This window comes from Magnolia sinica, chromosome 9 (genome assembly GCF_029962835.1).
Source record: "Magnolia sinica isolate HGM2019 chromosome 9, MsV1, whole genome shotgun sequence".
Taxonomy (NCBI): Eukaryota; Viridiplantae; Streptophyta; class Magnoliopsida; order Magnoliales; family Magnoliaceae; genus Magnolia; species Magnolia sinica.
In genome coordinates this window covers 55,560,967-55,583,642 of record NC_080581.1, presented here as the reverse complement: position 1 = coordinate 55,583,642, position 22,676 = coordinate 55,560,967, and the positions used below count along the sequence as shown (strand labels likewise).

Below are 22,676 nucleotides of genomic sequence, written 5' to 3'. Positions count from 1 at the left end.
AATACTCATCATATTTGTACGCCACTTTTAGTAGAACCAATAAACAAATAGATTTACAACAATAAAAGATCTCCAACATTCATACACAAAATGTTACTCCATTATTACATTGTATTCCTATATAATAGGCTTTAAAAATGATAATCGAATGTAACGAGCAACATGATGCTATCCCTGAAGTTTAGGCCGAAGGAGCAAAAAGCTTGAAAGCTCTGCAAGTCCTTGCACGAACATTGAAATATTACTTGGTGTTGTAAAGAGTCCACAATGACCACAGACTAAATGGTGGTGACTTGAAAAAACATATGATTACTACTTATGTATGGCTTTCCTAGAAACAAAAAAGAAGAAAATATCTAAGTAAAAATTTCTTACTCATCCAGGAGGCAGCCATTCAGGCTACCTTTAAGTGATATATGGGTAGTTATCAGCTAACTATCCCAAGTGGCATTCAAAAGGCTCTACTTTACAAATATTTCAGTAGCATCCCTCTCTCTCTCCGTTTAGTAATGTATAGGTAGACTCCCTCCCTAAAAACATGTGATTACCACTTACGGATGGCCTTCCTAGACACAAAGAAAAAGTAGATATATCTCTCAAAAAAGGGGAAAAAAAAAAGTAGATATCTAAGTAAAAATTTCTTACTTATCCTAGAGACAGCCATTCATGCTACATTTAAGTGATATAGGGGTAGCAGTGTTTTAAATAGCTCCACTATGTAGCGTGTAGCTTACGCTACATAGCGTAGCTTAGCCTTAACGCTATGTAGCTCATGAAAATACCTAAAGTCACGTATAGCCTACGCTACATGATAATTTGTGTAAGCGACATGCTACATAGTGATGCAGGACAATTAATCACTTGCTGTAAAAGCTCGAACTGTTAGAGTATGGTGAATTAATCCCTTTATCTCATAACCCAGGCCCCACATCTCATGGGTTAGGACCTCGGCCGAACCCCCCTCATGGGCCCCAAATCACATGGACCGCCCACCCTGAGTGTGTCCCCGCATCCCACGAGCTACCCCACTCGAGCCCAATGTGAAATGCGCATTAATCACCCCCGGTGAAGAGTCTCGAACACGAGACTTCCTCCGTGGGCCCCAAATCACATGGGTAACCCACCCCGAGCGTGTCCCCACATCCCACCAGCTACCCCACTCGAGCCCGGTGTGAAAATGCCCCTGCATTACAGACTACTCTACACGCTACGTAGCTCACATTACAAGTTTTTTTTCACCACAACATGAAAGTCAATGTTTTCAATGATTGGTTACAAATTCCTATTTTCAATCAAAATTACTGAATCTTTTAAATGCTTTTACTAAAATAATTTAAGTAACAATATTAAATCAATTTCATTGCTCTTTCTTTACCTTTATATTTAATCATTGCCTTTTCCTAGTACTTTAGACCGCGTTTGGCTGCACCAAATATGATGAAATTTTGTTAATTTCATTATTGATCAGTCTAATTTGGTGCAGAATATCATGAATTGGTGCAACCACATGCAACCTTGATTAAAAATCTAGATGAAATTTGTAGCTTACGCTAAACGCTATGTAGCTTATGCCTTACTCTTTAGAGAGGTTAACACTACGCTACACGCCATTCGCTATTTAAAACATTGATGGGTAGTTATCAGCTACCTATCCTAGGTGGCAGTCATAAGGCTCTACTTCACAAATATTTGGGTAGTATCACACCCATGGTATACAAAAATGGCTATGAAACGGCTGTTACATAACGGTAACGGCTGTAACAGACATTAGATAACGGTAATGGCCATAATCTTTACGCGTTACAGGGCCGAAACGGTTGTTACAGGAAAAAATTGCCCATAACGATCTCGAAACAGATTTATAAAAAAAAAAAAAAAGAGGCCACAACAGCCTTTATCAACACGGAAACGGCAGTGGCCGTTATGGCCATCGATACTGTTATGGAAGATCAAACCGCCTCTCCATTTGGGTACAATCTCCTCCCGCCCCCCCGACCCCCCCCCTCTCTCTCTCTCTCTCTCTCTCTCTCTCTCTCTCTCTCTAGTTACTCCACCTTGCAGCAAAGCTTAATCCAGAATTTCATTAACCTAGTCAAGAGACCTCCATATAATTCAAAAGGCCAAACTACTCTAAACATCCAAAATATAAAAATTCGTCATAAATTCTTCACCAATTTCAAGGTATATTTTGAGGCCAGACTCCCAAGCTATGAAGCTTGCAAAATAATAGGAATAGACATTACAGATCTTGAAACGAGCTAGAAATCGCTGCAAACGGATATCGGAGTGCAAAGTACTTAAAACTGAATAACAATACACAGAATACTCTAAACATTTCTAGTCTATTACAATTTCAAAGAAAGGCATGTCCTTGCATTAATGTAGCATCACTAATGCAACAACTTACACGACTAGAAGAAATTTTCTGTGCCTCAACTGAATCTCCTAATTTAGGATGTTTTCTTGAGGAATCTGTTGAAATAGAAGAAGCCCCAATTGCTTCCTGCATAATTACATACAGAAAGGAGCCAAAGCATAATCAAGCAAGAAAATCAATATTTACATTCCTCTGAGCTATAATAAATAACAGGCCAATAAGTATTTATGGTCTATGAAATCCCTCAAAGTAACTAAATGCAAGACACTACCACAACAACCAAAAGTAAGCAATAGGACATACCATTTCTTAGCATTGGAGTATGCTACTTTCATATGATCAAGAAGAACCTTATTGCATAAAGCTGGAGCAGATTCAAGTACTGAAGCTGGGAATCAATTCTCAAAAAATGAGGACACTTGAATGTCAAGCAAGCGAGAGTAGGGCATGATTCCAAAGGGGAGAGGGAACCACATCTTAATTCCTTTCTTTGTCAATAATGAAATTTTATTGATCAAAGGGAAAGGAACTAGAACATGGACAAATGAAAGCAGTTGGCAATAAGCCATTGCAAAGGAACTAATTCATGACCTGAAGACCGATCCCATCCATAACTAGCAAGTCCGCTACAAGTTTGCTCATGCCTCACTTCAGATAAAGAGATTTGGAACCCCACGGCTCAAACTATAACCTCCTCCACAATGTCCGCAAGCCTCTATGGGTGTACTCCATAGGAAATCCACCAAGTGACATTTGTGGACTCACCCTCCACAATCATTGGGCCAGTGCAAAAGCACTGAAATCTACATTCCGTGACCAAGTCATTAGCTCCACAGCACTAGAACCACAGATTTCAGCCAAACCACAAAAGGCTCTAACACATTTCCCTAATGATCCCAGATTATAACTTCCCTGCCTGGTGCCTGCAGGTCACACGGATTTCCCAGTGAGCAGCCATCAAATTATAGTCTTACAAAGACTGGTGGGGAGTTTCTTCCAATATAGGAATATCCCGCTATCCACCTTATATTACCAATTTTCAATTTTTTGGATCACTTCCTCTGTGTAACCATGATGTATTTTATTGGCTTTTCTTCAATAAAGAATCAATTCTCTGATGCAAAAAAAAAAAAAAAAAGGCCTCTTGTACATGATGCCTTCTGTCTTCCAAGACTTCCCATATGTTTCACTCCAACCATGAATGCCCCAGAAAAGTGGCACAACAGCTGCCCAATAACAGAAACTGCTGCATTCCATTATCCTATGATTATGATAAATCCAGCAGTTAACTTGGGAAAACCTAATTAATTTATAAAAACTCGAAGAGTGAGGTACATATTCTCCAAGCAAACGGACATTGTAGAAGGTGGCTTACGTTTTTGTTGTTTGAGTAGAACATGAAGCAATGACTTAGAAACCAATGCCTCTAGCTATGGGAAATATGGTTCATTAGTATATCGGCGCATGTAAATCATCATATGATTATGAGATCTTTATAAATTGTGGAAACCCAAATGGGTGCTTTAGTCTCTCTCCCAAACTCCTTAGCATCTATGATGGGGAGAGACTTCGACTAAGGCGCCCTTTGACTCTTAGGACCGCCTATGGACGCAACATCTTTCGCTCCTGTTAACGATTTGGGAGGGAGCGGCTCAAGACAAGCTTCTTTCCTGCATGCTTAAATACACAATTATTCGTACGCCCGAATATTGTGAAATCTTTGTCATAGAGCCATAGCCTTCCCAAGATGATATGACCAACGTCCATCATGACCACACCACACCACAACTTGTCCTTGTATGGTCCAAACTCAATCAGAACAAAGCATCCCTGGGTCAAAGGGAGGGATATCGCATCCACCCAAGAAACTTTGTATGGGTTGGGTGAGGGAATGGCTTCAACCCCAGGCGACTCAAAGTAAATGGGGAAACTACATTCTCACAGCTCCCGCTGTCTATGATCACTTTGCAGCTCTTTTCTCCACACTTGGCGTAAGTGTGGAAAATGGTGGTTCTGCACCAATCTTCGCTTTCCTTCATCTGGGTCAAGGCACACCTCACCACTACAATTGGGATAGTCTCCACGGTATCATCCTCGGCATCACTAGCAGGGTTAAGGGATGGGATAATGATCTCTTCATCGCCCTGGTCACCATCAACTTTATCTGTCACTTCTTCTTTTGTGGGGTGTTCGGAAACAAAGGCAATGCGCCCACCCTTATTTGAACACTCGGCAGCAATGTGACCCATGCCACCACAGTGGTAGCACTGCCCTGGCATCACGGGCCTAATACTTGGTCCAGTCATATTAATATTTCGATTTCTGTTGACTAGCTAGGTACCAGGTTGAGCTCTGGGTTGAATTCCGACCTAGGGGCTCGCTCCCTGCGGAGCTACTCTAGGCATAGTAGGTCGAAAATCAATCCCCTTCACATTGGACTGGCGCACACAGTGCTCCAATTCCTGCACCACCTGGTAAGCATGTTCTAGACTGGTGACCATGTGAAGCGTGAGCTCCCACCGAAGCTCAGGCTTGAGGCCTATACAAAAACGGGAGAGAACCACAACAGAGTCCTCATCCACATCACACCTCATCATATATTCATCAAACTTGGTGATGTATTCCGTCATCGTCATGGATCCTTGGCGCAAAATGTGTCATTGATCCAACATCTGCCTGTAAGAAAGGGGAACATACTTCTCTCGCAACAACTCTTTTATCTCAATCCAAAAGAAAACTGGTCCTTCTCCAGATCTCTCGTGACGACGCTCCACATTCCCCCAATATAGTTTTGCTTGGCCCACCAATTTCATCTTGGCGAACTCGACCCGTCATGGGTCTAACAGACTGTGTCACTCAAAGAAGTGGTCCATGTCTGCTAACCAGTTAGAAAAAACTTTGGGGTCCAATCTCCCATTAAAACTGGGGGCGTCAACCTTGATGCCCTTCAAGACCCTAGAAACAAGGTCCTCGTGCTCATGATATCTCCGAGGGTGGTGACGACGCACCCCATCATGGCCCTCCCATTGGGCGGGAAGAATAAAATCACGATTGTGTGTGGGTGGTAATGGATACACCCCATTGTGTCTGTTGCCAAGCTCACGGGACTGGTCTGCGCCCAAACCACCCTAAGGCGAATCAGGGCCCAAAACTTGGGACTGATTGACAATCCCGGTGTCGGGGATAGCCTGGGTTCCACCTACAATGGCGGTTGGAATAGCCTCTAGACACACAACTCTCTCCTCTAGGCGCGTGAACCTACCACCCTGATGCCCAAACTGCTGCGCGATATCATCCCTCATGGTTCGAAATTGTTGATCCATTCTCTTAATTAGGCCCTCCATAGCCTTGGCAAATTGATCGGAGTCCATGGTGTAATGGAGACCGAACCCACGAACGGTGCGCGTGGGCATACACCAGGAATGACAAGTGAATGGTCCTAGATCTATGTGCGAGAAAGGGTAAAAACGATGATACCAATGCAACGCAACTACCCTATATGGCCTAGATCTATATGGGGACTCAACAAAACCTAGAAAAAAGGTTGACTAAACTCAACAAAATATGTCCCCTTCGCAAAGCCGGTCACGCGGGTCGAAAATTTGGATAAAGAGTTTCTGTAAAAAATTCTCACCACAGACGGATTGACAATAGATTGACTTACGCTAAAACTGATCTTTGATACCAAATTTGATGTAGGGACATGTGATGACCTAATCCTAGATGCATGTATAATCATGTTAAAGAATGTTCAAATAAATACACTAATTAACTAACCGTTTCCAGTCAAAGGGACTAGGTAAATTTCAAAACAAAGATGAGGTCATTCCGTCAGGATCATACCCCTTGGTATAAAATCGCATAAACAGTAAAAAGGGAGGACCTAGGGATATGAAGATATCCCAGATCTAGCATAAGTCAATCCACAGTCAAGTTTGGATCTGATTCTACTGATTAATCATCCCTCTTTTCCATTCAAACTAGAAAGGGGATATCCAGAGAGGAACGAATGGGATGAAGAATGAAGAGTTCAAGATGAAGAAAGTATAGGTCCTTTTTTCGTCAAAAGAAAAGAAGGTGACTCTTACCTTTTCCTACATATCGAAAATCTAGAAAGAAGGAAACTTGAAATCGGAGTGGAATCCTCAACACCCAAGGACCATTCCTAAAACCCTAATCTCTTGAATAAAGAGGAAAAAAAGAGACAAATTTCTATTCATTCAATAATAATGAAAATAGGGTTTCTCACAACGTATATATAAGCTATGGAAAAAAAAAAAAAAAAAAAGTAAAAGTGCACTAAAGCCCCTGAAAACAAGAAACATAACAAAAAGACGAAAAAATAAAGAAAGTGAAAAAAGCCCCTGAATCAAGGAAAAAAGAACAAAAATGCCTAAAACTAAAACACCCATGTGGTAGAGTGTGAAATCCGACCCATGGATCTATAGTCAGGGTGTGGTCATGCACTCCTGCACTTGTAGCACGTCAGAAAATGGGTTCGATGGACCCAGCGTCCATCCACATCAACTCCTCTGCTCAGGTACTCTGTCGGCAATGCCTCCTCTGGTACACTCTAAAGGGTGCACCACTGATGTCCACATCATCAACCTCTTATAATGAGAAATTTTTAAAGTAAATAATCATTACTTTTGTATAGGTAATTACATGTAATTACCTCAAATCAAACGGGCCTTAAAAGGGCATAAAGATTTTGGAGGACCGTATGCATTGTCAGTTAGCTGTTATCATTCAAGTCTAGATCGAACCATCCACGAATTTAGTTAGATCAACACGAGGGTCGTCACTAAACATCCAATTTACTCCTGGGGACCCATCACCACATCGGGGGAATACGATGGGCCGTCCGGCAATACCTTGGGTCCGTCTCCTGATCATGTAGATGGGTCACCCAGCAATACACGTCACAAAACCTCGGGTCCCGTCACTTCATTGCATAGATGGGCCGCCCGGTAATCATATAATGCAACGTGTGAATCCATTTCGCCACACAAGGGCCCAATATCATTTCACATATTTCACTTAGACGACGCGGGGGCCTAACACATTTCACTTGGCCTAAATGAGAGCCCAATATCATATCACATTTTTCACTTGGCCATCATGAGGGCCCAATATCATATCACATTTTTCACTTAGCCAACACAAGGGCACAACAATATCATATCACATATTTCACTTAGCCAAAATGATAGCCCAATATCATATCACATATTCCACTTGGCCAAAATGATGACCCAATATCATATCACATATTTTACTAGGCCAACACGAGGGCCCAATATCATATCACATATTCCACTTGGCCAAAATAATGACCCAATATCATATCACATATTTTACTTGGCCAACACGAGGGCCCAATATCATATCATATATCTCAATTGTCCAACACGAGGGTCGCAAATCTATTCAACCAACACAAGGGTCGCGATATTTATTTAATCCCGTAGAATCTCAAAGTTCCGGTTCTTCTTCTTAGGAATGCATGCATGGGTATGCTATGCTAATGCCAGATCTATGCAAGAAGCACATACTATCCTACCATTACGAAGTCACTATATATCATTCATTCCATAAGTTATGGGCCCAAGTCCTTTGGACTTCAATTCATGCAACTCTCAAGTGCGTCTTTCTTTTATCATTGTGCTTAGCACTTTTAGAGAATAGTGATTCCCCCCCCCCCCCCCCCAATCAAATCTGCAGTGGGCCTGCCACAAGACTTGTAAGCAAGTGGGCATTCCCAAGGCCCATGAACAAGTAGGCTTTCCCAAGGCCCAATAGGCAAATGGGCTTCCCAAGGCCCAATAAGAAAGTGACTCTCCCAAAGCCCAATAAACAATTGATAATTAACTATATATATAATTTTTACATTAAACATATCAAAGTGCTGAATGAACTATAAAATCACAGATATCATTATCATCATAACCCCACATCATCATAACCGAACATCATTATTATTGCATCAAACGGCTAACTATGTGGCCGATCCAAATGTCAAGTGTGGTTCAAAAATTGGCATTTACATACATTACTTGAAAGGGTCAATTCAACGGTTGACACATCCCGTGATAGGGTCCACATCGATGTTTCCATTACAAACGTTGGAATCAGCCCACTCAAAGGCCCAACACTCCTATCAAAAGGGGCCTGCAGTTATGGGCTACACAAGTACAATCACATACATGAATGTGGACCTCACTGCCCAAACATAATCATCAAGGTGCAGCCCACGGTCGGACCAACGACAATAATGATACAACGTTTATACCAAGTGGGTTCCACGGTGTGGCCCACCAAGTTTTGGATCAAACTAATATTTGCGTTTTAGTCCAACTTAGTAAAAACAAGCTTATGAACATTCGGATGGCATATGAACATCACAGTGGGGCACACAAAAATATTTAGGACAAGATGATATTTGCATGGTCCCTTCGTCCCAGTCTATGTGACCATTTGAACAGGTTGAATCACAAAACAAGAATCATGGTGGGGCCCACATAAGGGATTATACAGATTGGATTGGCCTCAATTTTGGTTCATACATGTTCTATCAAGTCTAAATTCATCCTACAAAATTTGGGACCAATTGGAGATCTGTGGACCCACAAATTCTCAGCCGTTTGAAAGGGTGTCAATGCTGACCACTGTACTGAACAACAAACCTTACTTGAATTTCATCAATTTAGGGAAGGGGTTAAACAGATTGGATTGACCCCAAATTAGGTACATAAATGCTCTATCAAGTCTACTATCATCCTACGAAATTTGGGATCAATTGGAGATTGGGGACCCTCCAATTCTCAGCTGTTTGGAAGGGTGTCAGTGCTGACCACTGCACTGGACAGCAACACTAGTCCGAATTCCATTAATTTGACGAAGGGATTACAAATTAGATTGACCCCAAATTTGGTTCATACATGATCTATCAAGTCCACTATCAACCTAGAAACTTTAGGATTAATTAGATATCTGTGGACCCATACATGCACTATACTCTAATTTGGTTGTGTTATGCCTTTGATTTGGTTATGTTATGCCACTTGACAGAACTACCTAATGAGCTTTCGTTGCTCATCCAATTGCTTCCTCTTATACTTACGGAAAGGACTCGCCAATGAAGACAAGTAGGCATAGCTTCTTTTAGTTTTCTATTTTCAACAGTATATTGTTATTTTGAAATATCGAGGGATATAATATTTCATGGGAAGTTACCATGAAGTAGACATATATATATATATATATATATATATATATATATATATATATATATATATATATATATATATATATATATATATATATAGGTTTCAAATTTGACAAGAATGGCAAAGTAGTTTACTGAGGTACCATTCAAAAAAGAAAAGAAAAAAAAAATTTACCGTCGGAACCAGATTCGAAGTTCAGGAAATCGGAGAGTCCGTCCGCCGAGTTCAAGGCATGACATGCCAATCCTAGCTCATAACTCAATCCTCTTTCTCATATAGCTACTTATCATACACAAGAGGTCATCACTTGTTTTAGTGGAGATACTCCTCAACATACTAATCACTTTCCAGACCTCCGAGCATTTGACGTGAGACACAATTCTGAGAAATCATCCTCTTTCCATTTCATCGTATTTTCTAGCAATGATAGCCCCCCAAAGAACATCCATCATCATCATCAACAACAACAACAACATACAAGCCTTATCCCAACTACTTACGGTTAGCTACACGAATTTTGTTATTCCATTCCACTCTATCAAGGACCACCATATCCTCATTAAAACAATAGGCCCTCAGTTAAACCATGGGTCATCAATCACTCCAAAGAACATTCAGCTCCACAAATCTCTACCACCGGTAAAGATTGCCCAATTTCTCTCCTTATCCTTCCCTAAGAAGTCCCTTTGGATATGCTCCACCTTCTTTGCGACCACTGCTAGAGCAAAATGAGATGTTCAAAAGAATAGACTTAATGAGGATAAATCTACCTCCTAGAGGAAGACCTTCTCTTTACCCAAAAGCTATCCTCCAAAGCCACTATATTAGATGTCAAGATTGCCCAAATGTAACATCCCATGACCACAATATAAACTCTTCATCCTAGAAACAAGAGCGTGAAGACAATCCAATCAGGTTAGAAAGTAACACGGATATCTGAATGCAGTCAGACTAGAAAGGCAATACAACCACTACTTCATACAAGCCTGAGTTTGCCATTGCTCCCATACCTGACATGATATGGTCTCAGTATAAAGGCAACCAACTTTAGACACCGTGACTACTAGGGGATGGGGGTAACAAAGTCAAACAGTGATGGAAAAAACTAAACAAGAGTAACAAGCAACAAGGGGGTCTTAAGTTTCAAACCAAACATCAACTCATTTTCATTTAAAAATCAACTGGTTGTATCAATATGCACTTCCTGCATCCAACCCTACTCCCTAGGACAGTGCTCCTCAGGGCACTTCTCCGACAAAGTCAAAATGGCAAAGTGCACATCAGAATCCAATATGATCAATGAATTAACATTTAAAGCTGACACAATTTTTAGTTTAGATGAGTTTCAAACGAGGAAAAAAAAAAGACCCATTTTCTATTTATGATGCTGAAAATGCATGCTTCTGAACATCCCAAATATGTTATTCATCAGAATCTGATAAGCCAAAACCAAATAAAATAAAATAAAAAATAAAAAATAAAAAAAATCCTGAAATAAGTAGCCTGCATATAATTGAAAATTTAATTATAGTGATACAATTTATCTGCAGCACATTGCCAATAATTTTGTAACTATGATCTGATTCACAAACTAACTAGAGATAACAACCATAGAATACATAAACAAACATAGAATACATTGATGAATATTCTTCATAATACATGACACCTGCAACCATAACTGCATTCCATTGCTCTGAAATTCCCAAAGAGAATATGTTCTAGAAAAATGACATATGGTCAAGGATGATTAGTTTTAAGTTGCAACTAACCACACTACTATCCAATTCAGCCACTTCCTGCAGTCTCTTTTGTGCAGAAGTCTTCTTGGGTTCTTTACTTGTAGAAGGTACAGGTCCACCTGGTTGCTGAAAACAAAAGACGAATAAAATTTTCAGATAAAAACTATTCTTGGAAGTTCCAAAAATCTTAGAGTGAACATTCCTAAGTGCCTCTAGCTACCAAGACAAAAATGCACATTAAAAGGCACAATATGCTTCATATCTCATCATCATCATAGCCTCATCCCATATATTTGGAATCGGCTTAACAAATCCTCTCACAGTTTCTTGGCAAAAGCTCAAGAACCAGCTACCTGCCTGACATCAACCCTCTAACAACATGGGGACAAGCTGGCACATTGCTACCAGGCAAAGGATCATTGCTTCAACATATGTGAAGACGACACGTGTGCACAAGCACCCAAAGAGAGCACAATCCATTAAAAAAAAAAAAGTCAAAGACCCTACATTGAATAAAATATATCGAAATATCCATTCAATCTACATGTGTTTTTGGGGTATACTTGCAGATAATGATCTCATTTTCATTAGCAAGAGACCAAAGAATAAAACGAAACAGAAACGAAAATTGTGAAAGTCAAATCTTATTACAGTGGAGAACTTTCCTGAAATCACAAAAGAAGGCGGAAGAGTATCATGCATCACAATAAGAAGCCAAATATATATTATTATTATTATTATTAATGAAAAGAAGCCAAATACGCATTTCAGATTTTTAAAATACTAACAAATAAACCAAACAGGACAATTTTCAGAAAATGAAGCATTTTTGCTCAAATCTCCAACTGTTTGGCATCATATATCCAGTTTGCAACATGGATCTATATCTTGAAAAACATGAAAACCACATTAAACAACAGAAATATAAATCATAAGACCAAATCAATAGAAAATTTGGAGGGGGGGGGGGGGGGCGCAGGGGAGAGCAGAAGTTGAACTTGCATCATGCAAAATAAAGAAGAAAAATCGATTCACTACAATAACATTTGGTACAATTGCAGAATATGACTCTCCAGCCTTCACCCAATGCCTGAACGGTCAATAATGTTCCAGATCTCCACAATGGACTTGGCACCTCTAAGGATTAGCACAAGTAATCATTAAGGGGCTCTTCCTGAATCACAAGGCCATCAACCTCAGAAATCACAAAACAGGAGCAACACAATCCATAATAAAGTGCATTGGTCCCAACTGTAAAATCAATCATCCCCATCAGTCCCAAAATATCAGAGCAACTCAAAACATGATGTGCAAGACTCTTCTTCAGCCAAAGGGCAAGATTACCTCTGCTCCTCCCATCAAAAACTAAGTCACATTACATCAGCCAGAGGTGGGCGCTAAAGCCTCCAAAGCAGTGAGAGAAATCCATAGCACTGGTGTCCAACCTGTATCAAGGAAAATAAACAGGCACCTCATAATGAACTGAAAGAAGGAAGCTCTCTCACCAACACCAAAAGCCTCGTAAACTTGACAAAATCCAGAGCATCTGAGAGACAAAATTCCAAGAAGCTCCTCTCACTCAACTCAATAAGACCAAACATAGCGATGCCAAAAGCAACTGATAGATATCTCCTAACTATTCGGCAATCTCCCATAGGATGAAAGATCAGTACCAAGGACAACTCCAATGCTCAGCAAAAAATAGAGCAAAAGCAACCCAAAACCTACTGAAAGATTGATCACTTGGTCAAAGGATGAAACAAGTTTCCTTGATATGCTCTCTGCAAACATGGGACACCTTATAATTAAACAGATGGTTAAGAAGAACTTGGCCAATGATAATTTCTTACTATCACAAATAAAGGAGATGTAAGTCAATATTCTAATAAATCACAATTGCTTCAACTAGACCAGTGATAATTTACCAACAAACATCCAAAAGTGGACAGTCTGTTACCCATAATTTCAGCTGTCATAGACTTACTAATAATTATCATCGCATCATCATGATGATGACGTGGGATGGCGGAAATGGCAATTCCATGAAATTTGGAAATCCACAATGCTTCCCCATTAGTGGATTTTCCCATAGAAAGTTCAAATCACCAACCATGAGATTGAATTAATCCTATTTTCATATCTTTTCCATTGCACAAGTCCAGGGCAATAAGAATAAAGATTCTATTGGAATTGTGGGCCTTGTAATTTGCCAGACTAATGTAGGTCGTACAGTAAGGTTATGTCTACAAAGCAATTAACCTGCTGATGGCATGAATAACACTGATAATTAGGTCTCCAACCCCTCAACAACCATGTCACCATCCAATAAGTTGCTTGATTAAAACATCCAAGTAATATTAAACTTTATTGTAAATTATGAAACTACTCATCATCATTATCATCATCTAAGCCTTACTCCAACTAATTGGGGTCAAATACATAAATTTTGTTCCACCATTCCACTATCAAGGAATGTATCCTCAGTTAAACAATAGATCATCAAGTCTTTTCTAACTAATTCCACCCTCATCCTTTTCGCCTTCTCATTCCCTTTTACAGCCTTCCACTTGAACCAACTCACTCCCAACTGGTGCAGCTCTTGGTTTCCATTCCACATTACCAAACCATCCAAATCTACTTTCCCTCATCTTATTAGCTATTGGTGTGACTTGTTAGTTCCCATGAATGCATTCATTTCTAATTGTATCCTTCCTCGCCTTGCCATTCATCCATCTCAACATCCTCTTTTCAGCTACACTCATCTCATGGACATGTTGTTCCTTAACTACCCAACATTGTCCCACAAAGCATGGTCTTGTAGGTATCCTGTAAAATTTCCTCTTCAATCATGGGCGATGTTTTAAATAATGACGATATAGGCCGATATATCCGACAATATATCTTGTATCCCACCTGTGCGATATGAAATGCGCAGGTAGTGCCGATATATCCCACTTGTTCAATCCAATGAGCATTTTCAATTTACGAGCCCTTTTTTTTAAAGTATGTTAAATCAGTGTCAAATGGTTATAAATCCATTGGTTCTTCATGTTTTGGATGAAAAATCATGGAGTTGGAGCTTTGATTTTGATATCCATAGGTTCTTCATGTTCTCCATGTTTTTTTTTTTCGAAATTTTCCTTCAATCAGCTGTTGATTGAGACTAATTTCGAAGTATTTAGCAGTATTTGATGAAATGATCATCAAATACACTCTAGTTTCGAAATTTTAGTGTAAGTGGTCTGATTTGGGAAAATTCGAAATTTCTTGAGTTTCTCCCAATTTGCTTGCAATGTTGCACTCCAAACATGAAATCAAGCATGTATGAGGGCCAATCTACTGATTCGTTAAGTCCTTGTCAATTTTTAGAAAATTTAAAAAATAATAATAATAATTTCCCTTCAACTAGCTGTCGATTGAGACTAATTTCGAATTATTTAGGAATGTTTGATGAAATGATCCTCTAAATGTTATGCATTCAATTTGAATATAATTGCATTAATTTAGTCAGATAGTGCATAGCTTAGGACCCTATACAAAGGAAACCAATTATGTGCACTTTTGTTTTGAGACGTTATGATTTAAAAGTGTGTATTAATGTCTTTTTTAACAATCCTTGAAGTTTCATTGAAAAAGTCAACCACTTTCCCAATGTTTCCCCATGTTTCCCAAAAAAGTGCGATAAATTACCCGATACAAACGATATATCCCGTGTGATAATTGATACATATATGTATCCCAAGGATGCGATACGTAACACAATACCGATATTTCGAACATTGGTCATGCATATGAAAAGATCACATAAAACTCTAGAGGAAAATCTCCACTTAATCCAGCCAACTCTAGTTCTTTGAGCAACATTCTTCTCAATCTCTCTGCTCTCTTGAATTATGCAGCTACTAATTTCTTTCTATTTTTTAGGATATTATTGAACTACTAGATTTATAACTTGAGCAGTAAGAGAGGCCAACATTGAGAAACAACACTACAGTTATGACACAATCTGCTTTAAACCAATTTTCTAGTTCAAAATAATTTTTTGGAAGAGATGCCTTCTAATAGGAACATAGACTACTATTGACAAGGCTAACCAAAGAAAAGAAAACAGCATAAATAAACACCTTAAAGGACCAACGTTTGTAATTTGAAAAAAGAATGTGCTTGAGTATCTCACCTGAAAAGGACAAGGCAGAAGTGTACCAAAGAGATCCTCTTTTAAATCCGTTGAATGGATGGTGTACATAGCATTTTTGAGCCCACGGGAGACAAGATATTCCTCTGTATCTTTATGCAAAGAATATCCCTTGTAAACGCTGACGGCAGGATCACATACCTATACAAAACGAGAATTAAGGTTCTAAGAATAGCACTTCAAGTTTTACTAATCCAAAGCAAATTACACGTCTTTGGCAATCAATTGGGATCAATCTTGGGCCTTGGACAGAGTAAAATAAAGAGAGAAGTAAAACTTGGGCCTTGGCAATCAATTGGAATCAATCTTGGGCCTTAGCAATCAATTGGGATCAATCTTGGGCCTTAGCATATCTTTATTTCTACCAATAGAAAGTTTTTGTTATGTATTTTACAACCAACATCCACATATACCCCAAATCAATTGTCATCCTACATTTAGAAATGAACTTTTAAACATGACATAGCTGTTGCAAAAAAATGATGTATCATAGAATACAACAAAAACAAATCTTGATGAGCATAGCAAGTCAAAATGAATGAAAGCAAGCAACAAGTATCCGTCATAGCATGTGAAAAAACATGAACAATCATTTCTAATCATGGTTTCATATGGATTGCGAGGCTTCCCTACAAGGTCAAAAACAAACTCTAATATGAGACGCGAAGCTCTTCCAACACAAACTTCGATATTCTATGATCAAGTTTATATGGGTTTGGAAATCTTAAGATTCGGAATTCATTGGACTCCTACAGAAGGTTAGAAAAAGTAGAAAGGGGAACACGTTTTTTTTTTAATTGTATCATACTATCATGTCACCACATGCCTGTCCAGCACTCCTAGACATGGTTCATATAAACAACCAATTGTTATGTTTATTTATCATTACCTCTTTTAGTGTCTTCTGATTTTAGGTTTATTACTCCAATTTATTTTTTGGAACTTCCAATGCTTGGACCACGCCATACTCAATATCATATGTAGAGTACCTCTTGCAGGCATCATTAAGCTTCTCACTTAATGGGCCACACGATGGCCTTCTTGACTAACAATTGCACTGATTCCTACATGTTATGCATCTCAAGCAACTTCGAACACCTTTCCAAAGTTTGGCAATCATAGAACTGGTACCTCAGCCATTTTCTTCTTGACTACTTCGAAGGCCTTCGATGTTTCCTTTGTCCAGACAAATGGACCAGACTTCATGCATTTGGTGATAAGCACAACAATCATGCTGAAATTTCAGTGAATCACCATAACAGGTTGCCAACCAATGAAAACTTCAAACATCATGGATATTGGATGGTGTGGGCCACTAACATATGACCTTAACCTTTTCAGGATCAATTTCAAAACACCCCTAGAAGAAACAAGAGTTATTCAATGTAGAGTTTCTTGATACAAAGAACTCTCATCACTTGCTAGAGATCTCATGGTCCTCATTAGGTCAACTACATATAAGAACGTCATCAAAATAAACGACTACAAATTTATTGATTAGTAGTTTGAGTGCCTAGGTCATCATTCTCATGCAGGTGCTCAAAGCGGTGAAATCATTCTACATTAGTCTTTGAAATTGCGTGTGGTGGACCCACGGGCTATGGTGTGTGGAAGCTTGGCGAAGTTATGGAATGAAGGCTATCTCCTAGAGGGGGGTGATTAGGACCAAGTAAAATTTTTGCCAATTAAACATACAATTTGCTTACTTAAAAATTAATTTCCAATTAAAACTAAGTAAAGCAATTTAACACTAAGGCTTCTAAGCCATTAGTGGGTCCAATCACATAGACTACATAATGCAGGGGCATTTTCACACCGAGCTTGAGTGGGGTGGCCTGTGGAATGCAGGAGCACACTCAGGGTGGGCGGATCATGTGAGGCCGGTGGTTCGTGTGAGGCGGAACCCATATGATGTGGGACCCACGAGGGGGGTTCAGCCGAGGACCTAACCCATGGGATGTGGGGCCTGGGCTATGAGATAAAGGGATTGATTTGCCATGCTCTATCAGTTCGAGCTTTTAGAGCAAGTAGTTAATTGTCCTGCATCAAAGTGGTATCAGAGCGGGAGGTCTCGTGTTCGAGACTCCTCATTGAGGGTGATTAATGCAGGAGCATTTTCACACCGGGCTCGGGTGGGGTGGCCTGTGAGATGCAGGGGCACACTCAGGGTGTGCAGCCCGTGTGAGGCGAGTGGCTCATGTGAGGCGGAACCCATGTGATGTGGGGCCCACAAGGGGAGTTCAACCGATGACCTAACCCATGGGATGTAGGGCCTAGGCTATGAGATAAAGGGATTGATTCGCCATGCTCTATCAATTCGAGCTTTTATAGCAAGTGGTTAGTTGTCTTGCATCACTACAAATGATATGTTAATGAAGCAACTAGTCTATAAAAATGATAGTGTACATATGTATGTGAGATGTGCTAACTATCAGTTCGAGCTTTTAGAGCAAGTGGTTAGTTGTCTTGCATCACTACAAATGATATATTAATGAAGCAACTAGTCTATAAAAATGATAGTGTACATATGTGTGTGAGATGTGCTAACTATCAAATCCTAATGTTCATCTAATCATGCATATATATAATTCATTAATCAATCACATAAAAATAATTAAACAAGTGCTCAAAGACAATCTCAAACACAAGCATGTATAGTGGTTCGGCTTTTCCCTACTTCACTCCCATCAGATGCACTCAACCTATGATCGTATCGGATTTCGCTATAAGAGGTTTTAAATCAAATTCACCTTTAATCTTTACAGCCCTACACAAGGACCGTAGTGACCTACCTAGCATACACTCCTGTTGGAGGCTCCCGCAGGAGAGTTTAGTTGGTTTGCAATCGGCTAACCAACAACATCGGTCCTAATCCAAGGACCTATGTTTACTCCCACCAGAGCTCCCACAGAAACTAACACGTACACACCCATGTTCGGTGAATTCGGCCCTACACAAGAGCCTAGGTCCTACATAAGAACCTATTGAGTTTGGGTCATAAACTCTTACTCTCAATCTTACACAAGAAAAGAGAGTATGGACTCATTAAATGACACTTGTCAAATTGGGCCCTATTGATGAGTCGATCTTGGGTCGCTTCTACAAAGCTCTCATGTGCTTGATTCTGCTCCTCAATTGCTCCCCCGATTATGATGTCGATGCATTGCCAATGCTTCAGCTCCAAGATCAAACATCTTGCATGTGATGCTCCGATGTGGTGACCAATGTGATGGGAGATTGGGTGAATCTCCTACAACTAATGGAAGGTTGTAATTCCTAGGAGATTCACCTAGATGGGTCTTTTAGCAGATTTAGACAGAGGGTATGCCAATATGGTTTGGTCTAATCTTTAGAAAATGGTGGAGTTCAAGCTCATCTTCAAGGTGGATGTTGGAATCCTCATTAGAGTGTTAATCTTAAGGAAGATGACTTAGAACTCACTAGTTTAGAGGCTTAGGATGAGGGATATGAACATGAAATCACCTAGGCTTCTATTGCACCAAATACTCATCCAAATGCCCAAATGTCGAATGCCCCATATATAAGAACTAGTTCCAAGGGTAAAAAAATGGGCAAAAAACAGCCAGTTCGATCGATCAAACTCCCATTCGATGGGATCGAAGGTTGGGTTGATGACATCGAGAAATTCCAGAAAATTGCCAATTTGTTGTTGGACATTTTTGGCACCTTTGATCGATCAAGACCAATTGAGAATCACTAGATAGGATCGAACATCACACGAAAATTGTTGTTTTGGGCATATGTTCACACAACAGCTTTGCACCTCTTCTAGCCTTACAAATCATGTTTCAATTAGGCTTCTAAGGCGAATGGATGATCAACAAGGTATACCTATTCAGGTTAGGATCATCTAAAGGTTCAGGGGGTTGTTTTGGTTCAAGGGTTAGGGTCACCAAGGCACCTCATTTACTTGTTCTTTGCTCCTTGAAGCTCTATGTCCTCTTGTGTCTTCAATTTTCAACTTCCAAGGGCTCAACCGACTACTTGACACATGAACTCACGTGATTGACAAACAAGGTGCGCAAATCTATGCACTAATAGTCTTAAGTGTTTGTTTATGACCAGTGTGGTTAAAGTTATAGGTATTGGTACAACCATCATGATGTGCCTTCCTATCAAACAACCAAAGCAGCACATGGCTAACTTTCATGAGAATAATGTCTCACGCAGATTCAAAACAAACCTTCCCAAAAAGGAAGTAACCAAACATAGAGAATTTACCAAAATACATATGTAATTTACCCAAGCAACTCGTTGTGGTCATGGATGCTTCTCTATTGCATGGTATCGTAAAAGGGAAGGTAATAACCATAACCGTTAAGCATTACAGGGCCGTAATGACTGTAACACTATTATAGAAAAAATGAACCATAACGGTCCCGAAAAAAGATTCTTTAAAATTTAAAAAAAAAAGGTCATAACCAATGTTTTAAATATCAACAATATCAGCCGATATATCCCATGATTTATCTTATATCCCACTTGTGCGATACGAAACGCACAAGTAGTGCCAATATATCCACATGTTCAATTCGATGAGCATTTTCAATTTCCGATCCTTTTTTTTGTTGAAATTATGTTAAATCGGTGTCAAATGATTATAAATCCATTAGTTCTTCATGTTTTGCATGAAAAATTAAGGAGTCGGAGCTTTGATTTCGATATCCGTAAGTTCTTCATGTTCTCCATATTTTTTGAAACTTTCCTTCAACCAGCCGTCAATTGAGACTAATCTAGAAATATTTAGGAGTATTTGAAGAAATGATCATTACATACACTCTAATTCTGAAATCTTAGAGTAGGTTTGATTTGAGGAAATTTGGGAAATTTCAAATTTTCCCCAATTTCTCTAAAATTGCTTGCAATGTTACACTCCAAACATGAAATCAAGGACGTATGAGGGCTAATCTACTAATTTGTTAAGTCCTTGAAATTTTTTTAAAACTAAAAATTATTTTTTAATTAAAATATTAGTTTTTTTTCAAAATTTCCTTTCAACCAATTGTCAATTGAGACTAATTTCGAAGTATTTAGGAGTGTTCAATGAAATAATCATCACATACATTCTAAATGTTATGCATTCAATTTGAATATAGTTGCATTAGTTTAATCAGACAGCGCATAACTTAGGACCTTATACAAAGGAAACCTATTATGTGCACTTCTTTTTTTACATGTTATGACTTAAAAGTGTGGATTAAGGTCTTTTTTAATAATCCCTGAAGTTTCATTGAAAAATTCAACCATTTTCCAATGTTTCCCAAAAAGTGCAATAAATTACCCGATACAAACGATATATCCTGTGCGATTATCGATACGTATCTATATCCCAAGGACACGATACGTAATAACTACCATTATGGCCCGTATCATAATAGTAACGGCGATAGTGTTGCCATGTGCAATCGTATAAGCGATTATGCAATCGTACAATCGCATAATGGGCCTTAGATCGCATGTGCGGTGATGGCATAAGCCATTTGCAAAGTATTCATCGCACACTATTGTATACAACGGTTATGCGATCGCATAACCACATACACTAGTATACATGGAATAAATGCCAACATTCACATTTCTAACCATTGGACTCTTTTCTATTTTATTTTTTTTCCATTTTTGCAACTCAAACATACTCCAATTGCACTTGTAACCGCTAGTAGAATGTGTAAGGCCAAGAATTTTCATACCCAACTTCTTCAATGTTGGATCCTTCCTATTCGGGTCCACTCCATACAGTGACCACCGATTTGTTGTGTAAATAACAGTTAAAGTAATTTAGACTTTGTACATTGTAAGAAATCATTTCTAAATAAGAGCAACTCACTAAGACGCTCATACTTGGCAATTTCATAATTGCATGCCTGATCTTTTTTTAACAGTGAAAGTTCTATGCCTGATGACTATGTCTTTTGAAAAAATCCCCTTAGTCTTCATATAGAAGTCTAGTAAAGCAGATATCCGAACCTGTTCATCTCGAACTAGAACCATTCTCTCTAAAACATCAAGAAATCCTACCATATGTGTTGCTTCTGCCTCACTTTGATTGGTGAAAGCAAAGAATACGGTCGGATTAAGGATGTGGGCTACCAGCTGAATACAATGGAGATGGCATTTGGCTACCCCATCTCTTATCTATAATATCTAAAATAGTCCTATAATCAAGGTCTCTATAATTAAAGTGACCAACAATCTTATTTCTAACCATCTCCAACGCATCATAGATGTAGGCTTTTAATCACCGTCCACCAATCTCAACATACCCACTAAGGGTTCCGATGATTTTAGTGCCTGTAGCACTTGTTCCAAAACAACTACGAGAGAATGGTTTGTTAGACTAACTTTCCTTCTGTCTTCTTTGACCAAGGTTCATTATTCCAATCAACCACACTACAATGTTTATAAGCTTATATTTTTTTGCATACAACATTTGTAGTATTAAAAAGGTTGTTGCAAATCAGATGATGGCTAGACAAAACAAATTACACCCGATGTGTTTTCTCATGTGATGAAGAATGGTATGTTAATACATAAAGGCCATAATTCTTATAGCCCTAGCAATCACTTTAGTATATAATACACCTACATCTTCCAACATTAAATTTAAATAATGTACCTCGCTTGGAGTCAAATAAACGGCACCTCTTCTCCATAAGAAGGAGACTAGCGACTACATAGGAGGGAGCGTTGTCCATGATAATTTGGACAACATATTCTTTTTCTATTTCCTCAGCTGCACCATCTAATAATTTAAATAAATATTCGGCTATGTAGGAATGGGCCAATGCATCGACAGACTTCCCAGTAGGACAATTCACAAGAAAGTTAATTAGTGTTCAATTGGATATATCAGTCCATCCATCGGCCATTAGAGTACATCCATATATTTTCCACGCCTTTTTATATTCGGCAATAAACTTTTTAGTAAAATCAACTCGTATTTTAGGCGAGTTTCCGTCACTTCATGATATGAAGTGGGGTTTCAGTCCAGGTCCAAATTGACCTATTACTTCCACCATAACTTTGAAAATTTTCAATTTGACGGTATTGAAAGCAACATAAGCTTGATATAACCACTTAGCAATATATTGAATTGTAGTTTTCCTATCTTT

At 39.0% G+C, this 22,676-nt stretch overlaps 1 protein-coding gene across 12 annotated transcripts in view; it reads right to left on the bottom strand.

Moving 5' to 3' along the window:
- LOC131255456 (uncharacterized) overlaps positions 1-22,676 on the bottom strand; it is an 80,848-nt gene that overhangs the window by 45,033 nt on the left and 13,139 nt on the right. For 9 of the 12 annotated variants that reach the window (XM_058256179.1, XM_058256180.1, XM_058256183.1 and 6 more), the window contains 3 exons: positions 15,526-15,684; positions 11,379-11,474; positions 2,408-2,503 (listed from right to left, as the gene is read on the bottom strand). In XM_058256179.1, coding sequence (XP_058112162.1) covers positions 2,408-2,503; positions 11,379-11,474; positions 15,526-15,684 — 351 coding nt within the window. The remainder of the gene's footprint in view (positions 1-2,407; positions 2,504-11,378; positions 11,475-15,525; positions 15,685-22,676) is intronic. The other 3 variants (XM_058256174.1, XM_058256176.1, XM_058256177.1) reach the window with 3 other exon arrangements.